The 24,469-nt window shown below is 34.9% G+C and overlaps 2 protein-coding genes across 2 annotated transcripts; one reads left to right on the top strand and one right to left on the bottom strand.

The window, feature by feature from the left end:
- On the bottom strand, positions 1–11,328 carry LOC139501538 (putative defense protein 2). The gene is made up of 4 exons (XM_071290650.1): positions 11,049–11,328; positions 9,186–9,426; positions 4,003–4,070; positions 1–505 (listed from the first exon to the last, which is right to left on the bottom strand). The coding sequence occupies exons 1-4, from the start codon at positions 11,242–11,244 to the stop codon at positions 138–140; spliced, it is 873 nt and encodes a 290-aa protein (XP_071146751.1). The 5' UTR covers positions 11,245–11,328; the 3' UTR covers positions 1–137.
- Positions 11,329–12,271: 943 nt separating this feature from the next.
- LOC139500878 (uncharacterized PE-PGRS family protein PE_PGRS46-like) lies at positions 12,272–20,091 on the top strand. Its single transcript, XM_071289771.1, has 4 exons — positions 12,272–12,696; positions 14,538–14,784; positions 15,552–15,619; positions 16,989–20,091. Exons 1-4 carry the CDS (start codon positions 12,477–12,479, stop codon positions 19,739–19,741), a joined length of 3,288 nt encoding a protein of 1,095 aa, XP_071145872.1. The 5' UTR covers positions 12,272–12,476; the 3' UTR covers positions 19,742–20,091.
- The last annotated feature ends 4,378 nt before the right edge of the window (positions 20,092–24,469 follow it).

Here is a 24,469-nt window from a genome sequence, read left to right as displayed (position 1 = left end):
TACTTCAAAAACACAGGTACATTTAGTAAAACATACGAAATTCTTATTCATTAATGAAATGTCATCATATTGCATTGCACATTAACGACACTTCCTGTTTAGCAATGATCAAATATACAACATTTAGTTTAATATTGTTATAATCTTTGTTTGTTTCGATCTGAAAAAGAAATGTTGAACTTCTTTGCTAAGAATACAGCAGAATTGACGTCTCCTTGTAACAATTCTTTAGTTAGCAAATCAGATGACAATGTATTCAGCTTTTTATCACTTTCGTACAACGAATTTGTATCACTTTCTTTATGGTCATTGTTTCTGTTCGTAAATGGCAGATTACTAAAAATGTTTCTGGTTTTCAGTTGTCCTAGGGAATTAAACATTCGAGAATACCCTAGATTTAACCGTTCTTCAATGTTTCGATCCCATTCGGACTTTCCTTTACTGATACTTTCTGCTGTTTTTATTACGGTTCTTGTCCAGTCTTCAGATGGCGATGGACCAGTATCTAGTTATAAAAGCAGACAAAAAATCAGGGTTGTTAAATTATTTTTCATTAGAAATTTTGATTGGCTAATACAAGGGAGACAATTTACTCTATCCGATTGCTGACAATTTTTTGGAATGTCACCCTCTCATGCAGATCAATCAAAAATCGATAATTAAAGGACATTTAATTGAATTTACATCAAATAATACAAGTTTCACGTTTTGACTGAGAATTTTTTAATAGGCTCAAAATAAAATATAAAAAAACTTTGCTTCTATGTTGATTTTTAACGTTACGTACGTGGTGTCATAGTTAAATACTTTACATTTAAATTTCAACAGTTCACGGCCGACACTCGGCTAACCGAGAGTTTGGTCGGTTAATCTATATTGAGTATGCGGCTATATCGGCGGTTGGTCTGTTAATCGGGTTGGTTATACGTCTGTTAAGAGTAAAACTCACAATTTAATGTTAAACTCTGTTAAATATACAGATTTTTGCCATATTATGAGAACCACATCAAAAAAAGAAAAGTGTCTGACAAAATGATATCTATCATAGAACATTTTCCACCAGTAAAAAAAACGCATAGCCTGCGCAGTTTTAAGTAAAACGAAAAGGCGTCTCGCAAGTATGTGGTTTTTATGCTTGTACGCATAGCAATATTTTGGATAAAAGGCTAAAAAAACATTTTTATATATGATTTAAAGGACACAAAATAGTACTTTGGTTCTAAAAAAATAATTGTCATTGATAAATATTTCATAATTGTTATATAAATTGAGTAATACCACATTTTAATGAATATTAGGGGAATACAGTATGTTAATGGGTTGGACAATTTAAATCGTGTCAGTTAAGAGTTATTTAGCCACGACAATAGTCTTACTACCTTTAGTTTATATTTTCACATTGAAAAAATGAGATGTACTTGTGACGAAAAAATTACAATACGGTGCAACAGTATCCTTATAGAAAGAGAACTTTTATTTTAATTTTATTTCTTTGCATTTCATTGAAGGGTGTGTCACTTCAATATAGCGTTATATGGACTGATTGGCCGCTCGAATTCGCACGAATTTATTATTTACGCCAAGTTATCAATCAGCCTTATTTTTTTTGTCTGTTCAAAGTCTGTAACATCTATGAATCTGTCATGTGTTTCAATGCAGCTGGTTAAATTCCATGCGTTTTCTTTGAAATATTAAGGCTTTTCTACCTCAGGAATAGATTACCTTATGCCGGCGTCACACATTGACGTATAGACCGGCGTGCACCAAACGTACAGAGAAAATTGAAAAAGTCGGTATACGTTAGTTGCATGCCATAGGAACGCTTAGCAATAGTTCAAAGCGCGTTGCATAAGTTTTTAGTACGTCGAAATACAAAGGTAAAATTGAGAAAGGAAATGGGGAATGTTTCAAAGCGACAACAACCCGACCATAGAGCAGGCCAAGGCCACCAATGGGTCTTCAATGTAGAGAGAAACTCCCGCACCCGTAGGCGTCCTTCAGCTGGCCCCTTAAAAAATATGTATACTAGATCACACAAGACTAACAAAGGCCAGAGGCTCCTGACTTGGGACAGGCGCAAAATTGCGGCGGGGATAAACATGTTTATGAGATATCAACCCTCCCTCTATTCCTCTAGCCAATGAAGGAAAGTAAATACGCTTGATGAACGCTACAATCACAGGAAATTTGTATGCAGCATAAAAAAACATACAACATACGCCAACATACGTTTCTAGTACGCCCAATAAACGCTTAAAGCTCGTTTTGCACACGTTACAAATATGATTGACAGGTTAAATGCATCCAAAATTACTGGCGTATTGGCAGCGTAAATGATTTTGAACACGCCAGTGCTATACGCTGATGTGTGACGCCGGTATTAGTTGTGTTTCCTCAATGCTTTTCAACTTCGTATTTTTTTTCGTCACTGATGAGTTTTTCGTAGACGAAACGCGTGTCTGGCGTAAATATAAGGCGTAAATATAAAATTTCAATCCTGGTATCTATGAGGAGTTTATTTCCGGTATGTATTGTCTTTTGAAATTAATATTACTTTGATATTACACTTTTTGAAACCATTTCTATCAATTTTCAGATTCCATTGTCTAAACTTATGTTTCATTGTTCATGTGTTGTTTCCATATATTCTAGCCACTAATCTTGAGTCTATCCCTTTATTCAGATAACACCCCATATAGCAATTAAATTATGCTTGTAATGTCATTCATAACTCTTAACAGACCAATTAACAGACCGAGTTTTATACATCCGACCCATTAACAGACCACATTTGTATTAAAAATTGATTTATGTCACCAAAATACAGTTTTTCGTGTAGATTTTTTACATATTGATGTTAATATGGTAAACGAACATAATGCCCGTCTTTTTTCGATGTTCAAAATATTGCATGCAAGTAAACTCAACCAACTTGTCATTTTTGTGTACATTTTGTGTGTGTAAAATGTGTATAAATTTACTGATGAGTAACTCGCCTTTTCATTTTATAGATCGTTTATTGAAGCTAGAAAAAAAATAATTACACCACTGGATTCAGTACTCCAAATCGTTTTGTCAGACATGAATAGTTTTTATGATATAAATATAATTAAAAAGTTATACAATGAAACATACTGACCTTGCAATGATTTTCTCGATAACACCTGATTAACAGACTTTAGCCAACCCGATTAACAGACCAACCGCCGATATAGCCGCATACTCAATATAGATTAACCGACCAAACTCTCGGTTAGCCGAGTGTCGGCCGTGCAGTTAAAGACAATAATGATAGGACATTCGGTATAATAAATTAAATAACACATAGCTGAGAGGATGATAGAGCAGACTGGTACCCCTCGGTTAACAATGTTTTCTCGGGGTAACACATACCTGCCAACTGTCACTATTTGCGGGGGATTTCCCCATTCCCTCATTGAAATTTTGAATGAGCAACTTTGAGCACAATTTTAAACAAAACAATTAATTTTACAATGACATGAGGCTTATAAAAGTATTTAAAGGCCCCCTTGAAGGTTTTTTTAGAACTATGACAGCCATCTTGCACGCAAAACCCCCATGGGCATTTTGAAAAGTTGGCAGGTATAGTAACAATCTGATCTATCATACTCTCAGCTATGTGTTATTTATATAGTATTGACTGAGACACAAATAGCGATGTTCTGTTCAAAAATTTGGATATAAGTATAAACGGCAGATTTTGCATTTTTCTGTTCTATGAGGGATACTGCAAATGACATTGAATAAAGGATAACAGGACTAATCTGCAGTATGCAGCAATAGTTGATGCTTAAAGTGCAGTCCCTAGTTGTACTTATTGCTATGTTTCATACATCAAAATGTATAACAGTCAGGTTTTATATGCAGTATTGTAAGTTAATGATGGAAAAATTGCAAGTTTTCCCATTTACTCAAAATAAAAAGAAATAAGGTTTAAATGCTAGACCGTTACATCATATTTTCTATGGTATCAGGACTTACCAGGAGATGAAATAGGTGCTGATGCCACATCTGTCCAAAATGTCCTAAAATCCTTTACAATTGTAGCACTGAAAAAAAAAATTCATTGTATATAATATATAAAACAGCTGGAATAATAGTCCAGCAGATAGGTGAATAATTGTGCACTTTGTGTTAAAAGCATAAAATTTGGTAGAAACCTACTTTGTATCAATCTAAACAAAATTAGATATGGAGGCAAGCTTAATTTTATCCACTTCCGGTTTTATCATAAAAATGGCGAATATGCATTTGATAACTGAATATGGTTAAATAATTCTCACACCTGGTCGTCAACTTTTGCTTTGAAGACGATACAAGTATTGTGTATTCATTGTTTTACACAATTTATCAATTCTTTGAAGCACTTGGGATATTTACGTCGGAATTTTTTCACTTCCAGTCAAAAATATCACAAAAAACGTAATTTAGGGACAAAATGATATGTTTAAAAAAAAATTAGCAATGTTGCCAAAAAAAATAGTTTGAATATCATTGACCTTCTCCGATATATTTGTAAATTCATACATCAGAATAACCAATCGCTCGATTAATGGCGTAATAGTGGTTTTGTAATTCAGAGTCCTCGCCAGGTCTCTCATAACGAATCGCTCGATTAATGGCGTAATAGTGGTTTTGTTATTCTGATCGAGTCCTCGCCTTGTCTGTCAAAACGATGAACGCTCTTGTGACACCATTCAATGCCATCCAAGTATACAATGCTGTTTTCCCCTTAACCAACGATTGAAGCCACAGTATTGAATTCAGTGAATGCATGGAAAACAGGCAATGCATAAGCTTTTTCTTGTCCCAAAAAGTAAGCCAGCTCATGAATTGAAATGTATCTATAGTGTTTTCCAGTCCTAAAGCAACCCATATATCAGCTGCATTTGTCACATGAAAGCAGGACACAACAAGTACTACTACATCGGTATCAACTGTAGCAACAATTACTTTCCCGAAATTGAGTTCATTCATCAGTTAATGCGACAGAAAATGAACGATCTCTGTTTTTGTTTTCATCTATACTTGAAAAGCTCTACCAGTTTCGTGGTAGGCATATTTGCCCTTGAACACGTCTCCTTGCACAGTCAATCTTTATAGTATCTACAACAGTTACATCATCGTTGATGTTGTTAATGGTTCTAAACACTTTATACGTAAATCAGACTGAATGCCACTGGTGGATGGATGTGATTTTCGTGTTAAAAGAACTCGTCCTGGTTTCTTCTTAAATACACTTTTCATACTGATATTGTCCAACAATTTCAACGAACGACGAAAAGTATCAACAACTGCTGAGGAAGCTATATTTTTAAATAGTACAGATAATTTGTTGCTGTCTGCAAGAAATAGATTTCCTAACTCTTCTACCAAAGAGGCTACATCATTGATAAACGACATTTGAACACTTAGTTTCTGCTCATAGTGAGAATGTCCTCTTCATAAAAAAATCGATATATGACTGTCCCTCTGGTATCTTTCGCCCCTCTTCTCATACTTTTTAGCAATTCTTGCCATTTCTCGTCAAGCTATCATCCATCTTCACATGGCTAATTGGTTTTCTGTTAATTCAACAGTGCCTCCATCTGACTTAGCAACATATTTGTTTTGTTCATGTGCATGGTCAATAGCTATTACTGAAAACAATTTCTTTGACTTATGAACTACAAACTTTTGATCTTCTTGATATTCATTGCAAAGCAGAGTGGTAAGATTTGCGGATACTGAGAGCACTCTATCATACGACACCCAAAAGCCTAAATGAAAAATGTATCCACTAATTAATTTCCATGTTTTCTTGTCTGACAGGTAACCATTATTCCTAGGTGCATATGTAAGGGGGTTTCATTGGATGCATGATGAGGGATCTGTGGGGAGTTACAGGTTCAGCTGTAGCGGTTTAATATTTTGATCTGAGCAATCGTTAGTGTATCCTGAGAATAAGAGTCAGTTGTGATGTCTGATCCATACAACAACATACTCACAAGAGTTAATAGAGATCTTGGAACCGAATTCGCCTGACAGTGCACTGAAAAACTACCGTTAAACCCAAATGTAACAATAAACATGTCGCTGCGAATGATATTTACTGCTTTATAAATCTGCATTTAGTTTGAGTCAAAGTCATCATTACATGCTTTCTGAAGAGAGGGTCCTATATCTTCTTTGAAAGCAAGTTAATTCTCTCTCCCTTGTTTGTATTTCCGAATATCAGGTAAATAAGCAAGCACTATATGAGAAGTTGTCGTAATTTGAGTGCCATTGAGACAAACCTCCATCCAAACATATGAAAGCTCTCTCAAACAACCCATATTTGTAAAAAAAAAGTTTATTTTTCGTTCTTGTATTATGAACTCTGTCTTCCATGCCAACACCTAGATTCCTTATTCACTTAGAATAAACCTGACATCTTGAATTTTGGTGCTAAATCTTCCTCGGTTATGGAATCTTTAATGTTGCTGATGAATTTCGCTTATGCGATTCTATGGATTATTCGTGTTTCTCTTCCTATTTAGTCTCATCTTCACAAGAAACTTTTGATGCCTTTCGATAAAGATTAGCAAGACATTGGACATGATATTTCGTTTCTTGTACAAAAAGGTCCCCAGCATTGAGCTTCTCTAATAAAGTTATATCCTAAAGCTTTAGTACACATTGACGAACAGTGATATCAAAATGATTTGTTGTTACTTTGTGGAGGTTTTCATCTGGTTTATACAAACCACAAAAGAAACATACATATTCTGTCATTGCTTTTTTACATGGTAAGCTGGTGCGGGTGAGTTTACAGCTCAGATTGCCTGTTTTTCACATATCACCTATCTTTTTTGGTGTCTTTTTTTAGCTCTCTTTATTCTGTTGAATTGAACTTTAGATAGCAGGTCTTATGCCATGTGGCATTGTTTTTGTACATAGCACATGGAAGACCACTGCCATCATATTGTGTATTCAGATTGGTCTTAGACAGTAAACATGAAAGTTCTTTATATTTTACGAGATTTTCCTCCAAAGTCACATATCCAGCAGCAATATTAATACACTTTGCCGATGAAGGGCATTGCAGCAATTATACATTAAAAATTGAGACTGGAAATGAGGAATATGCCAAAGAGACAACAACCCGACCAAAGAGCAGACAACTGCCGAAGGTCACAAATGGGCGTTCAATGCAGAGAGAAATTCCTGCACCCAAAGGTGGTCCTCAGCTGGCCCCTATATAAAATTGTGTATTAGTTTAGTGATAATGAACATCACACTAAACTCCAAATATATAAAAAAAAAATCGAATAAAGACCAGTGAACCTCTTCAACATTTGAGAAAGATCTTCTTGGTCATTGATCATCTGATGTCTCAATAATTTAAATCTTTAAGAGTTCACCTTTGAATTGTTATTTAGACTCAGGATTTATAAAGTGTTAGTCTATCTACATTCAAAAATAATAATGAAACGATAATATTCACCATAAATGAATTTTAAATACATGATTCTATTACATCCTTCTTCTCACTTTTGGTAAATTAAAAGTCAACATTTCTTTTGAACTTTAACACGAAATTTCGACCGGAAGTAAACCAAACGTCACCAAAATGCTGCTACAATTTTATAAACAACTCTGAAAACCATTTGATGCGATTCCGATCAAATTCAAACATCAGTTCTTGTAGTTTAAACTTTTCTTTGTCTAAAAAAAATATAGAATTAAAAAAGTTGAGATTTCAACATGCATCCGCCATCTTGGATTTTACCGGAAGTAAACCATATTTCCAGCTTGCCTCCATATCTCAAATTGAAGAATATAGATAGAAGTACGTTTGAGCAAAATTTGGTGCTTTTAACACGAAGTGCACAATTCTTTCAAATATTTCACCTATCTGCTGGACTATAAATACAATAATGAGGATCTGGATGGGGCTTACAGAATAGAAATTAATGAGCAAATATTGTAGAAAACGGGCCAATAATTAAAAGAGAATAGAGAAAATTGGAAAATAAAACAAAAATACGGAATATTGGGGTGCTAAAATAAAAATACTACAGAAACAAAGCAAGATTTTGATGCTAATAAAACGAAAACACAAAGCAATATTTTAATGCTAAACAATCGAAGATACGTTACAAGATAGCCTTGCTAAATAAACAGACGAACATAACAAGATAACACTGCTAAATAAACGAATAAACAAAACAAGGTAACACTGCTAAACAATCGAATGAACATGACAAGGTAACACTGCTAAACAATCGAATGAATATAACAAGGTAACACTGCTAAACAATCGAATGAACATGACAAGGTAACACTGCTAAACAATCGAATGAACATGACAAGGTAACACTGCTAAACAATCGAATGAATATAACAAGGTAACACTGATAAACAAACGAATGAATATAACAAGGTAACACTGCTAAACAGTCGAATGAATATAACAAGATAACACTGCTAAATAAACGAATGAACAAAACTAGGTAACACTGATAAACAAACGAATGAACATGACAAGGTAACACTGCTCAATAATCGAATGAACAAAACAAGGTAATACTGCTAAACAATTGAATGAACAAATCAAGGTAACACTGCTAAACAATTTAATGAACAAAACAAGGTAACACTGCTAAATAAACGAATGAACATGACAAGGTAACACTGATAAACAAACGAATGAACATGACAAGGTAACACTGCTAAACAATCGAATGAACATGACAAGGTAACACTGCTAAACAATCGAATGAACATATATTAGATAAAATACAAAGGTGACACTTCCAAACAAACAAACTCGCACAACAGGATAACATTGCTGCTAAAAACAAGAATGAACAAAAAAAATCGAGAATGCTTAACATACAAGGCTTATAATTTGTTCGCCAGACACGTTTTGTCTACGAAAGACTTATCATTGATGCTCGAATCTAAAAGTTAAAATTCAAAATAAAGTAAGAAGTTGAAGCATGCATATAGCATTTAATATCACCAGAGCTTGAAACCATTGCGAGATCTCGCGACAATCACGATATCACGAGACAAGTGAGTCGGCTGTCCTTTGTTACAATCAGATTTTTTTTCTCATTTTTCTAATTTTTCTTAGTTGTGAAAATTATGATGTGGTTATTTGTCAAAAACATATGGAACCATATATTTTAGATACAAACCGGAAGGAGAAATTCTTGTACACTTCTGTTGTTGACATTTTGAAGACCAGTTTTATTGACAATTTGCCTTGGTTATTAGTATGCGTCACCGTGTCATTTTCTTGGAAGCAGTTTATCAACTTCCCGCCATTTGAAAATGCTCCTATAGGTTTGGTTTCTTTTGGAACGAATTTGTCATTTTCTGGCAAAGCTTGTATTAGAAAGCCTCTAAACCTGGCGTTTTCCTTGGCTTTAACGGTGACTGAAAAAGAAATTAACTTATGAAAAATCAAAAGCAGTTCTGCGAAGATACATACTTGAAAATAAAACATATTACATACTTATGTTATGATTTGCTAGTTGTTTGTTTCGAAGCTAGAGAATTTTAAAAGGTTAAAAAATGTCGTTTTTACAACAACAAACAAGAATGTGTCCATAGTACACGGATGCCCCACTTGCACTATAATTTTCTATGTTAGTGGACCGTGAAATTGGGGTCAAAACTTTAATTTGGAATTAAATTTAGAAAGATCATTTCATAGGGAACATGTGTACTAAGTTTCAAGTAGATGTGACTTTAACTTCATCAAAAACTACCTTGACCAAAAACTTTAACCTGCACTTTGCACTTTCATTTTCTATGTTCAGTGGACCATGAAATTGGGGTCAAAACATAATTTGGCATAAAAATTAGAAAGATCATATCATGGGCAACATGTATACTAAGTTTCAAGTGGATTGGAATTCAACTTCATCAAAAACGACCTTGACCAAAAACTTTAACCTGAAGTGGGACGAACAGACTCACGGACGAACGGACGCACGGACGGACGAACGAACGGACGCACGGACGGACGAACGAACGGACGCACGGACGAACGGACACACGGACGGACGAACGAACGGAGGCACAGACCAGAAAACATAATGCCCCTCTACTATCGTAGGTGGGGCATAAAAAGTACTCTAATTTGCAAAATAAGCCTTCATTTATTTCCAACACGAATTTCAATTGAAACAATGTTCGCTTCTTTATCATGCTTATCTTAATCCAAATAATTTGCTGTTAAAACTTGTCATTGGCAGTATCTTAAAATTTCTTTTGTCTCGATTTTTTTTTTTTTTTTTAAGAATGAAAGCTTTAAATATCGAACTATCACTTTAAACTTTGATTGAAAAATTCTTTAACCTTTCAGTGATATTGTTTGCCTTAAATTAGTGGAGAATAAAGGCTTTTTCCCCTGGAGAAAAATCCCAATTTGAAAAAAAAAATGGCTTAAAATCATTCCCAAAAAAACAACTTTTTTCCCAAACAGTTCAGTCTCAGTAGTAATTGTGCATGAAAACAAACTGAAAAAAACACTCATTTAAACAATTTTCTTGCCTAAAATGACTACACATACTTGAAAATAAAACATATTACATATTTATGTTATGATTTGCTGGTTGTTTGTTTCGAAGCTAGAGAATTTTAAATGAAATGACATTTTTTTTTGTGCCGGAGACAATACTAGTACCTATACGCATGTACAGGGCAGATATATATATAATATATACTCATAATATTGTATTTCATAGAATATGATAAAAATGAGTGGATAGTTATGTCATGCGATGCAACTCAAGTGCTGTTTATTTTGATTTGGAAAGAAGAAATTTTAACATATGTTGCACTTCAACAAAATGATTCATAATTGGTAAAATAATACAAATTCGATATAAACTGTCACGCGGTCAATGAATGTTTTTTTACAAACGACTTTCTTTTTCTAGTTAGTTAACTTGAGAAAATATAGCTATTTTTCAAACTTACATTAACAAAAACAAAAAGTTCTGAAATGCAAAGAAAACATTTCCCAAATTTGCCTCATTTTAAAAACTCACCCTCTATTAGGTCACCATATCCGGGAAAAGTTGTATTTACCAAGATAACGTATGGACTACTGGTAATTTGTGGCTGAACTCCATGATGAGGCTGTCGTCTGCTACAAACGGTTTTAGATTTAGGGGCTCCAGTCGAATATGTCAAACAAATAGAAACATTTGACAAAAGAAACAAAAAAGTCAATATCAATTTCATCTTGTAAAATGAAGAAATAAATCTGTGATTTCGTAAAAAGCAATTACATGAAGCCCTTGGCAATGGTTTAACATGACAAGTGCTATGTTGTATTGGTGTACCCGATATCATGTTAGCCATGTTGAATCATGAACCTGTCGAAGTTGATTTAGACATCAAACTTTATATTTACATGATTTGAAGAATTCTACATGCAAGCTAAAAATAAAACATTAAGTATTCTGGTAAAAACCACAGTTCAAGTATATCTCCGTTTTTGCAATATAAACAGAAACACTACAGTGACAAGCAATACTTTTACAAATTTGAAGAATTATTTTTATATTAAAACGTAAAAACACAATAATACTGAACTCCGAGGAAAATTCAAAAAGGAAAGTCCCAAAACTTTCTTTAATTTATTTATTTATTCATTAAAGTATGTGTGTTTTTCTTCAAACATTATTATAGTTGTTAAAGTTTTTTTTTTCATGATATGTTTTTAAATGTTGAACTTTTTCTCCAATATCATTTTTTATAGGATTAAGATTATGTTTGTGCTGTTGATCGTATTTACGATTAAAAATGTGTTTGTATTTAAATACGTATCATTTTTTTCAAATACATGATAGGCAACAAATTCAAAGTCAAAGCAGTCGGAAAGGAAAGCCTATATTGTGCAAATCACTCCTTGTCAATGGCAACTTCTAAATACGGATGCCATCATTTAAATAAAAATAATATAGTAAACATAAAAGAGTAACGAAAGTTATTTTTATCAATTATTTCTTTTGTTTTTTATTTAACTAGAAAATATACTTTGTGAAACTTTTGTAGCACATATACCCTCGGGAACATTTTAAAAACGGAAGTGAGACCTTTTCGCACATAGATACATCAAATCCGTCAATCCCTTTAACGTAATCTTAACACAGCTTCACATTCACTAAAACCTTTTTTAGTTTTCAGCTATTAAATGTTGAAAGGAATGACAAAACACAATAAGATCAAACGCTTTCGTCAAAAGACAAATACTAATATTGTGATCCGAAACTAAATTGGGACTTAACAAAATCTCCTGTGTGGTGCCTCGGAAGTTTCCTAACATTCTGTTGATGTCATATTTATGCTGACGATCATCACGGGAAGTGTTTTCTCCTTTTTTCTGAGTAATGGACTAAAAGTAAATACACAATATTATAAGAAACAAATGATTCGAACTAAATAGTAACCAAAAAAGTTTTAAAAGTGCAATGTTTTCTAAATTATTTTCTTTGTTTATATTTGCCGTTGTTATAATAAGTGATGTTAAAAGCTTTAAAACAGGAGTTACAAGACAATCATGTACAAGTATGAGACCAGAACACAAAAGACCAAATACTAACTGGGAATATGCTCCTCAATTTACGCGGGATCCACCATTTGAAATAAAAGTAAACACAACAAAAGTTAAACCAGGAGAACTTGTGGAAGGTAAATATTTATTTCTTGTTTGACATTGTCTTTTTTTTTTCTTGGTTTCTTCGTAAAACTTAATTCATTATCATTAACGTTTCTTCATTTATGTCATTTTTTTTTTACCTTAGTTTATTTATTAGTGTTGTGATAAAGTCGGCGGAGGACATTTTAGCGAAAAAAATTAGATGTTTTTGCAACAAACTATAACTCATTTTAGCGCAAAATATTTAGCCCATTTTATATCCTAGAAAACATATGTAATGAGCTCTGGATATATACCCCTTGTACAATAATGTTCATAAAATTGTAGTAGGAACTGTTGTCTCTCAGTTATCTTGTCTAGAAAATGGTGCACACTCGTCTATTCTTGTTATTTTAATATATGTTGTTCTAAGCTTTTTGTTGATATTATCAAGAAAAATGTAAATAGCTAGGTGACAACTATAAAATTGCTCATTATAATGGGCAATGAACGACTCATGACTATTATTTGTTCGCTTTGAATGTTGGTGTATTCGCACTTTTGTGTGTTTATCTATTTTAATTAATATATAGATTTATTTTCAACATATTTTTCAAAACAAAAGTTTTATAGAAGGTTTTCGTTGTTGATTTTATTTTCTTGATTTATTTTTTAGCTTGAAAATTATCTCGGTGACCTAAAATTTTCATTTCATATTTGGAAAAATTTGCACAATAAAAATATTTTGGCAAAGGTTACTAGAAATAACAAAAAGAATGGTAGCATAATTATGTAAACTACTGCTATAGTTATATCGTAACGATAAGAGAAACCCCACATTAGTTAAGTGAAAATAATGTTAACTTATTAAGGAATGTTTATTAAAAAAAAAATAATAATAATAAAGATAAGAAAACATAAGGACGGTGCTCAAAGCGCGTGTGATTTAAACTAGACACAAGTGCGTGTGCTCGTTCGATACGTTTAATCTTTGGTCTTTTAAAATTCTGGGTGGTTTTTTTTTTACAATGATCAATAATAACTAGAGTGATGGAGGGTACAGTGGCTGATTCATAGGGGGCATAGAGGGCGAACACTTTTGATCGCAAAAAATAATTATACCATGCATCTAGTGTGTACATGCGAAAGCCAAATCTCATAGAATCTTTTGCGTCGTCATATTCAAGTGTGTTCCATCATGTTCAGTCCAATTTTTACATGTTTTTAATAAGAAACTTCCGGGTAAATTCTCAAGTTACAAGAACGAGACGATATATTATGAAAATGACAAGTTGGAATGGAAAATTACAACTTAACAAATGTTGAAACATGATATAGATTGGAATAAAATATCAAATATTTTAAAAAGTAAAATTACAAAAATACTGAACTCCAAGAGAAATCCGTACCGGTCCCTTATATTAAATTGCAAAATCGAAATCTCAAACACATCAAACGAATGGGGAAAAACTGTCATATTTTTGACTTGGTACAGGCATTCTTTTAAGTAATGCATTTGTCTTTTCTGAATATTTGATGATAAGAGAAAAGCTTAAATTACTGATGATACACACACTGGTATTGACCGAATCGCTTTATCAAACCCGGCCTGAAGAAAAAATAACACGAACAAAGGAAAAAGAAATACATCAACAGCTATGCAATTTTTCTTAAAACTTTCAAGAAATGAAGCAAATACTAGTTGGTGTTCAGTGTTGTAAAACAATAAAAGTGTGCTTCCTCCAACAAGAACATTGATACAGGATTTTGAAAATATATTTTATTTCCTTTGTCTCTGAATTATTCATTATTAGAATCATGCAATAATCAATAAATTTCTGCCTTTTATTTTCATTTTTTCATATAATAATTGTGAATTTCTTTTCTTTTTCAGTTGTTTTAACGTCCAAAGGAAAATATGACTTTTTCAAAGGATATTTTATGCAAGTTTTTGAGGACAAAAGCTTCTTTAGTAAAATTATACCATTACCTCAGGGGTCATGGATACCTCTCGGAAGGTCAAGGACATTACAATGTCACATTTATGAGGATAGTATCAGCCATACAGAGGCATCATATAAAAGAAATGTAACAATGCTATGGAGGGCTCCGATGGCAGCAACCCATCCGTTTAAAGTAAAGTAAGTACATGTATAACACTATTAAATTCTTTAATACTCCGATTCCTTAGCAAACAAGATAGGATAACTCTGTTTTTTATTCTTGGAACTATTTATACAAATTTTCTCTTTCTTCTTTTTGTTTTTGTTTGAGCTTATCATTCACTGTTCGTTATATTTTAGCATCCCATTATAATATTTTTAACAAATATTGAGATGAGAAAAGATTGCCAAGGAGACAATTATCCACAGTTCAAAGGACGTTGATATAAGCAACTAAAGGTCATACAAACTTCGGTCTTCAACAATGAGAAAACCCCATACCGTTTAGTAATCAATTCAATGGATTGTCTTTTCTCTATTTTTGGCTTATTATGATTATTTTCACTTTGAATATTTTTTGCCAGTTTATTATCTGATTGTGTTGATCATTCTCTGTTCTGTAAACCCAATCCAGACTTACACATAGACTCCGTATTAAACAGAAGAAAAGAGACATACCAGGTACAAATTAGACATTCACACTATACAAAAGCCTAAAAAAACGAAATTACACCCAAGGGCTTCTATGTTTTAATATTTGCCAGTGCGTTTTCTGGCTTTTTAACTTTTGTGCGTTCACACATGCAACACAAGGGAAAACACCGTAATAAAATTATGAATGGAAATAAAATTTGCATGTCTATATGGAATATGTTTTTTTAGGGTTTTCCGTATAAATGAATACATTTCAAGTTATAAGTTATAAGATGTGTAAAAAATGTTTAACTTTGTATTTTCCTTTTTAGAGCTACAGTTGTACGGAACTATACTCATTATTGGGAGGATATATGGTCGCCAACAATTTATCCTACTGGTAAATATTTAAGCACACTTTTATATAGAGGGAGGAAGGACTTTACAAGGACATCTGGGTTGGGTCTTTGTTTTTTCGGACATTCGGGCTTTACACTGATGGGGACTCGGGATTTCATTTTACGGGATTTCGGGGAAGAATGCAATGATTTATATCGTTGATTTGAAACGATAAATTGCCAATGAGACACCCTTACTCAAAAGAACAAATGACGTGGAAATAAGTAACTGTAGAACACCATACAGCCTTCAACAATGAGCAAATCTCAACCCGTTTGTTAGTCATAGTTATAAAATGTCTCGTCATGGAAAAATGTAAAACAATTCAAACGAGAAAACAAAAGACCTGGTGTGCATACGCGGATCCAGGGGGGGGGGGGGGGCCTGCCCCCACCCCTTCCGTGGGAAAAATTTGGTTGATTATATAGGGAATCACTGAAGCATGACTGGAGCCCCCCCCTTAGGCCAGTCAGAGGGCCACCCCCTTAGGAAAAGTTCTGAATCCGCCACTGGTGTGTGTATAAAAATAACTAACTACAAGATTTTCTCAATACAAATAAGATGCGTTAGGTACTGAAAATTCAAAATATAAGAAATTTCCCAGGTTGTACCCTAAAATTGCAATGTTCAAGATTTATTACCAAATTGGAATATCCTGAAACAGCATAATTGAGTGTCAAAATTCTGTAGAGTATTATGATGTTGTACAATTTGATTTTAAATAGCGTATTCTTTACTACAATCAGCCACAACATGCATAAAAATGTTTGCCACTGGACGTTAAGCAACCCAAAATAAATCTTTACAACTACAAATATTGTTTTGCAGTTTCGGTACTACAAGGAGATAATCAAAATAGTTACTATTATTTTTTCGTGTTTTTTTTTTCTGTGTAAGGAGGGTTTGAGATAATCATTTGCAACATTTTCTAATATATATCATTCTTTAATCGAAATATGAAAAATTGAGCAATTAGGTAAAAATGGCTTCTTATAAAACTTTATGTTATTATTCCACTTATTACTTCCACAGGCACTTGTCTCGGAACCCCCCCCCCCCCCCCCCCCCTTTTATATACAGAAACTTTTTTCTGAGACCTATGCCTGTAATTACTACCAATGATTGCAGGGGCGGATCCAGCCATTTATAAAAGGGGGTCCTAACCCAGGATAAAAGGGGTGTTCAACTTAATAACACCATTTAAATGCATTGATCGGCAGAAAAAAGGGGTTCCAACCCCAGGAACCCTCCCCTGGATCCGCCACTGGATTTTATCACGTTAATATTGTACTTATGCTACGTCATGCATATATTACCATCAAAACGAATATACTTGTTTTAACACTTTATTTGTTTAATTTATCTTGTAGAAATGATTTCCATAGAAACACAAACAGTCAACCCAAATCCTGCACCAGCAACACAAAACAAGGAAAACGAGAAAAAAGACCTACTTGAATCTTTAGCAAAAGAAGTTGGAGCCGATAGCGCAAAAGAACTATTGGAAATATTGAGGCAAAAAGTAGATGAGAAAAATAACCCAGCGCCTTCATCTGCATCAACAGCTGCTCCAACTAAAACAGCAGACCAAAAAATTGACGAATTGAAAAAAAATCATCCAGACACAGCAAAAAAAATCGAAACGGCTGCAAAAAATCCCAGTATTTTGGATAAAGTTAAAAACTTATTTGGGGGTAAGAAGGAAGGGGAGAAAAAAAGTGGTGGATTTTTATCGAGTATGCTAGGAGGCGGAAGTGGAATGATGAGCATGCTCCCAATGTTACTGCCTATGTTGACAAAGGGCAAAGGAGGAGGAATGGGAGGAGGAATGGGAGGAATGTTGTCTTCATTAATGGGTGGAGGAGGAGGAGGATCATCTAATCCTATGATGTCTATGATGTCAAGTATGATGGGAGGAGGTGGCGGAGGTGGAGCAGGAGGATTGATGTCCCTCCTTGGAGGCGGAGCACCAAAGAAATCAAGTAATCCTCTGGCAGCACTAATGGGTGGTGGAGGAGGTGGTGGCGGTTCATCCAATCCATTGGCAGCATTGATGGGAGGCGGGGGTGGAGGCAGAGGAGGTTCAAATCCATTGGCAGCATTGATGGGTGGTGGGGGTGGAGGCGGAGGTTCAAATCCATTGGCAGCCATGATGGGAGGTGGAGGAGGTGCAGGGCAAAGGCAAGGAGGAGGGGGTAACCCAATAAATGATCTAATGTCAAATCCTGCTATCTCGTCAATGTTGAAAAGTATGACCGGTGGGGGTCCCAGGCCACCACCAACAGGTGGCGCTGGTGGACAAAATCTAGCTTCACTTCTAGGAGTTGACCCTAATGCCGGTGCACCTAGAGCTGAACTGGCAGAAAATACTTCTGGAACGAAAGCAAGACCTATAAATAACAATGCTTTTCCTCAAATGATTGGAAACACACAGAGACAGAATACAATGGGAGGATCAAACAATGGAAGGGGCGGATCAAATAATGGAATGGGCGGATTCAACAATGGAATGGGCGGATTTCAAGGAATGCAGGGAAGACAAAATGGAAATGGTCAATTTCCAGGAATGAACAGCCAAATGGGAGGATTTAATTCCCAACAGGGAAGATTCGGCGGGCAACAAAATATGGGACAGAATCAGTTTAATCGACCTCAAACATCAGGTCAAATGAATAGCGGCATGACAGGATCGTTTGGAAGACCACAACAAGGTCAGAACGGGTTTCAGAACCAAAATAACATGAATGGTCAATTTAATCAAGGTATGAATTCTGGCCAGACAGGTCAAAATGGATTCCAACAAACACAATCTCAGCAAAACCAGCAGTCTACAGTGGTTGATATGAATAAAATTCAGAGTATGATGAACGGTCCAAACGGAAATGCAGTTAAGAACGCAATGCAAGAAATGATGGCAGGTAGAAAAACAGCAGCAGAAGTTATGAGCTTGGTAAATTCTCATCCAAACGGTGGATCGCATACAAATGGACAAACTGGATTCAATAATGGAAATGGTAATCCAGCTGGAAACAATGGGTTTAATAACGGAATGTCGAATTCCAATGGACAAGGAGGATTCAATAATGGAAATGGAAATCCACCTGGAAACAACGGATTTAATAACGGAATGTCGAATTCCAATGGACAAGGAGGGTTCAATAATGGAATGTCGAATTCCAACGGACAAGGAGGGTTCAATAATGGAATGTCGAATGCCAATGGACAAAGAGGATTCAATAATGGAAATGGAAATCCATCTGGAAACAATGGATTTAGTAACGGAATGTCAAATTCCAATGGAGGACAAAACGGATTTAATAATGGAATGACTAATCAAGCTGGAAATGGTGGATTTAATAATGGTGGAAGTAACACTGGGATGGGAAATAATGGCGGCCAAGGCGGATTCGGTAATGGTATGCCGGGTCAGAATGGAAATCAAAACAATCAACAATCTTTTAATCAGGGCGGAAGTGGCCAAATGCCAAACACCGGTAACACAAATCATAATGGTGGAGGACACAGTGGTCAAGGTCCAAACCCAAATATAAACCCTCCACCAGATAATACACCTAACACCGGAAGTAGTAGTTTTATGAGCATGCCAGATTTCAGTAAAATGGCAGGTGGTCAGTCATCAAAACCCTCCAATTCCATGTCATCGTTTGACATGACAAGTTTTATGGGTGGTGCAGGAACGGGTGGCGCAAGTGGAGCTAGTGGCGCTAGTGGACAGCAGGATTTAAACAGTTTAATTAATGGTTTGAAAGAAAATCCAGAATCACCAGACATTTCAAAATTATTGGAAGGTATTGACATGGATAAAATGGGAGGGATGCTCGGTATGCCTGGTATGAGTAGTGATGACTTGAAGGGGTCTTTAGGGGGAATATTGAATGGACCACAAGGCTCAAGCATTCTAAGCGCAGCATCTGCAATGCTGTCAGGGGGCACAGTCGACGATTCAAATCCACTAGCCGGTCTTCTAAACGGCCCAAATGGAGACAAGATTAAAAGCATGGCAGGTGATTTAATGAGTGGAAAGGGAGGAGGATTAGCCTCACTAATGGGTGGTGGTGGCGGCGGAGGTGGATTAGGCGGAATGATGGCAATGTTTGGATAAACCGTCTTTGTAAAAATTGTGGAAGGATAGGACATGAAGAATTGTTATTTAAACTGAAATTTTCAAACTGACGAAATATAGAAAATTAGTTATATAAGTGTATGGTTTACTTGATTAGGATTTGTTTCCATAACTTTCGAGGAGCTTAAAGATTTCAGTTAATGTAAATTATTTGTTTATATTTATGCTTTTAAATTATACATAATTGGCGGTTTAAGCGCACATTATTGTAGTTAATATATAATGTAATTTGTTGTGCTGGACACGACTAGAAAGAGTAGGTGCATATCAGGAGTTAAAATCATTAAAGTGGGTCATAATTTTATGAAGAAATAAATAAATTGTATGTACGTGCAGATATCTGTCTCTGGTACGTGTGTGTGTGTGTGTGCATTGCTGGTCAATGTAGTTACAACCACAAAAATAGGTTTTTCAGTTTTGAGCAAACCAATGTGAAAACGAGATTTAGATACATTGTTATTCATGATGAATTATACTGCTATTTCTGATGGTTATATTTTGAATTAAAAAATGTAAGTTATACTTAGTCTTAATCAAATAAAAACCAAGCACACTCCCTCCCGTTAGCGGTTAAGTATCATACCTTCATTAAAAATAAAATAAAAGAATATAACCCGTATCATGCAAATAACTGGTTTTAAAACAAATGTGTTTATCCGATGTGCACAAAGACCCTATGAGTGATTCGATATACTAAGTAACATTTCGTAATTCCAAAATATGCCATCTTTAATAACTTGTCAACAGTTTTGGTGTTATAATAATCTTTCAATTAGTCACATTAAATTACAAAACGTATAAATGAACCAAAATGCACTAAACTAGGACATATTTTTGTTCATGGGCCAGCTGAAGCCCGCTCCCATTGAAGTGCGGGATTTTCTTGCTGTGTCGAAGAACCGTGTGTGGCCTTCGGCTGTTTCTGCTTTGTGGTCTGCATGTTGTCGCTTTGAACATTCCCCATTCAGTGGCGGATCCAATGGGGGGGGGGTCCGGGGGTTGGAACCCCCCTTTTTTTGGCCGATCAATGCATTTGAATGGGGACATATAGTTGGAACCCCCCCTTTGACCTGGGTTGGGACCCCCTCCCCCTTTTAAAATGGCTGGATCCGCCACTGCCATTTCCATTCAGTCAATTTTATTTTATTTTATTATATAAAAAAGCACTAGCTAATGCTGTATTAATATGTTGGTTGTCGAAGTTGGCGAACTGTAATGATTTCGTAAATGTTGGCGAAGTTGGCGATAAGAAAGGATTTCATAAATGTTGGCGAGTTGGCGAACAATAATGATTTCGTAAATGTTGGCGACGTTGGCGAATTGAACAGCAATGATTTCGTAAATGTTGGCGACGTTGGCGAACAATACGAACTTTTTACACTCGTGTACCTGAATGACAATTTTAAATAATTATTGTTTTGAAATATAATACTCAAAGGTAGATTTACTGATTAAGTGGAATGAAGGAGACCTTTGGTAATAATGCGGAACGAATCTAACCATGAAACATTAAGCTGATTGTTTTTAACCATGAAACATGAACATGGTGTTAGGCTAAAAGTATCTGAGAAACCAATCGACCTTACCAAGTAAACTAAACTTTGAACACTTAAAACAATAAAATGATGTCAAGGTAAAATGTATGCTCTGCATGCCAGACGGACATGTAATATGTGTAAACATTCCATACACCACATAGAGTTATTATATTACTTATAGTACTAGTATTTGAGAAAACTGATTCTGACTTTTAACAACGAACATGAGGTCATTGTCACACGAACCTGCAAGAGAGACCTTCTCCTCGTACAATCATTTCAAGTATTCTACGAACAAGGCTGAACTAATACTTTGAGTACACAAGAAACAGATCTGACCCGGGAACAGTATACCTAACTAATCGACTACAATCAGGTAGTGTCAAGTCCCGTCAATATATATGTTCCTTAAAACTTAATATTGACCAATGAACAAATTAACACATTAAAGTTAGGAGATGTGGTATTATTGCCAATGAGACAACTACCCTCCAGAGTTCAAATAAAGGAGATGTAAGCAAATTTTGGCAGACATACGGCCTTCAACAATGTGAAAACCCATAAGGTATCATCGGCTATTAAATACAGCATTATGAAAAATGTGAAACTATTTAAATTAGAAACATAGCAGCATTATTGATAACAAAGCAATTTACGACAAACAAATATGTCAGACATAAACCAACGACAACCACTGAACTTCTGACTTGGGACAGACACATAAAGAATGTGGCTGGGTTTAACATGTTTTTGATCTATCAACTCTCCACCTTAACCATATACTGTGGTGTAACAGCACTGCATAAGAACATGTAGATCAAACACTATAAAAACCAGAAGCATTCGGCTTAACTCAAAATATTGGTACGAAGCATTGGAATTAACATCTAAACAATAAAAATAAAGCACCGAAATAAGTGTACTCGCATTTATTGAAAGCTAGTCCAAAGCCTAATGCAACTGGTGAATAAATCAAGTTCTCCCAGACTTGTATATTGAATGATTGCAAGGTATACAAGTCTGCTTTACAGAGTTTAGCAGACCGTGGCGGGGTTTTCATTGTTATCATACGGACTTGACCACGGACACTTAACCTTGATCACTGACCCATGAAAAGAGGACCAGGTCAAGTGAACCCTGTCTGGTATTGACATATATAGGCCTTGATCAGATATTCTATACAAAAAGTGCTCATAATTAGTGAGAAATTCACATTACCAAAAAAGACTTTAGTTACACTTTGCATGTAAGCAGTCACTAAACCATGAAAGCGAGATCAATGACAATGGGACATATGGGAGACCAAATTTTTATAATATAAAACTTCTGTATACAAGGTAGATCAAGGTAATCAAGGAGTCGGTTTCACAAAAACACTTACGATTAAGATTGATCGTGAGTCATGAACAATTCAGTATATTTACCGACTCCTGGTTTTCTATCCTTCTTTTTGAAAGAAAAAAAAACACATGCACAAAACTTTTTACGAATAGCGTACGCTGCCGCCGGATTAAATATAAGTTTGATAGCAAACAGTCCACAGAAAGACATTAGTCCGAATACAGACTGACCAGTCTTTGCATTGACTCCAAAATGGTGCATGCCTAGCGGAAATGGGGAACAACAATTAGTATGTCTTTGATTCTTCTTACCCAATGCAAAAACGTAAAATCACAAAAATACTAACTTAGAGGAAAATCTAATCGGAAAGTCCATAATCACATGGCAAAAAAAATAAAATAAAAAAACACATAAAAAACGAATGGACAAGAACTGTCATATGCGAACAACCATGCGAACAACAGACCAACATCATCCAATTACACGATACAGTGTATATACCCACAATAGTATAAATTAACAAGAGGTGTCCAAGAGTCTATATCGCAAAATTGGTAAACATTTTAATATGTATGTTACCTTTATAACAGTGGCGTAGCTAGGCTATTTTCAAGTGTACGCCCAAACCTCGGCGAGGGTTTGAGGGCCCCAATTGGGTTCAGGTTAAAGCATCCACTGGTAGTGGGTTCGAGTGGCGAAGCCCCCATGAAGCAAACGAGTTATGGAGAAAGGGATACATTTTCTGTCATTAAAAACTCATCAATACATTGAAGCAACATACTTTAGTCTAATTCTTATATCTCTTATGCTACATTTATTCATATTGTGTAAATTTGGTATCTAGTGATATCTTGGTTTAAGTGAAAATGTCCAAAATTTTTACTCTAAATATGTATAAAGGGAGCCACACTCTATCAAAACCCCTTGTTTGGGCAAATTTCGTTAATGACACGAAGTAGTTAATTTTCATAGATTTTCAGGTGTATTATGAATATTCGTCAAGGGATCCATGGAACCTTTTTTCTCGCCTGGGATTACTTCCCGCGAAAATAGAATCCATGTATCGGTTCATTACAGGTTTTTAAAAAATTCCACATTTTCTTAAGTATATATAGGAAGATGTGGTATGAGGGCCAATGAGACAACTCTTCATCCAAGTAACAATTTATTTAGATAAACCATTATAGGTTAAAATACGGCCTTTAACACGGAACCTGGGCTCACAGCGAACAGCAAGCTATAAAGGGCCCCAAAAGTTAACAGTGTAAAACCATTCAATAAAATTGAGAATGGAAATGGGGAATGTGTCAAAGAGACAACAACCCGACCAAATAAAAAACAACAGCAGAGGGTCACCAACAGGTCTTCAATGTAGCGAGAAATTCCCGCACCCGGAGGCGTCTAAATTATTTTTAATTTGTTGATCTGTAATATTAACTTCTATCCAAGTTTTATGATAGTCTCTGAAGGTTTTCAAATTTATCATGTAAAAAATGATAATCCCAGATTGTCTGTTAATTGCGAAAAGATATGTCAACTGAAAAATGAAAATAAAACTTTCTGAATTTTGTTCAGACATTAATCATAAAATAAACTTCTGCCAAAGGTTCATAAAATTCAATGTAGGTTTGACAACGCAATTGATGTGTAATAAACTTTTACCCCAGATAAGACTTTATCTACTTGTTAATTTTAAATAGAAATTCCTTTTTTATCAGTGAAATACGGGAAAATTAAAAGTATTATTTCATCACTTGGTCTTGATACTCTTTAGAGTCTTTTGTTCACAAAAAGCTTCCGTCCAATTTTCGTAAAATTTCACGAAGGT

This window comes from Mytilus edulis, chromosome 13, assembly GCF_963676685.1.
Source record: "Mytilus edulis chromosome 13, xbMytEdul2.2, whole genome shotgun sequence".
NCBI lineage: Eukaryota > Metazoa > Mollusca > Bivalvia > Mytilida > Mytilidae > Mytilus > Mytilus edulis.
Note: the sequence above shows the minus strand (reverse complement) of the source record. Positions and strands in the feature narration are given on the sequence as shown.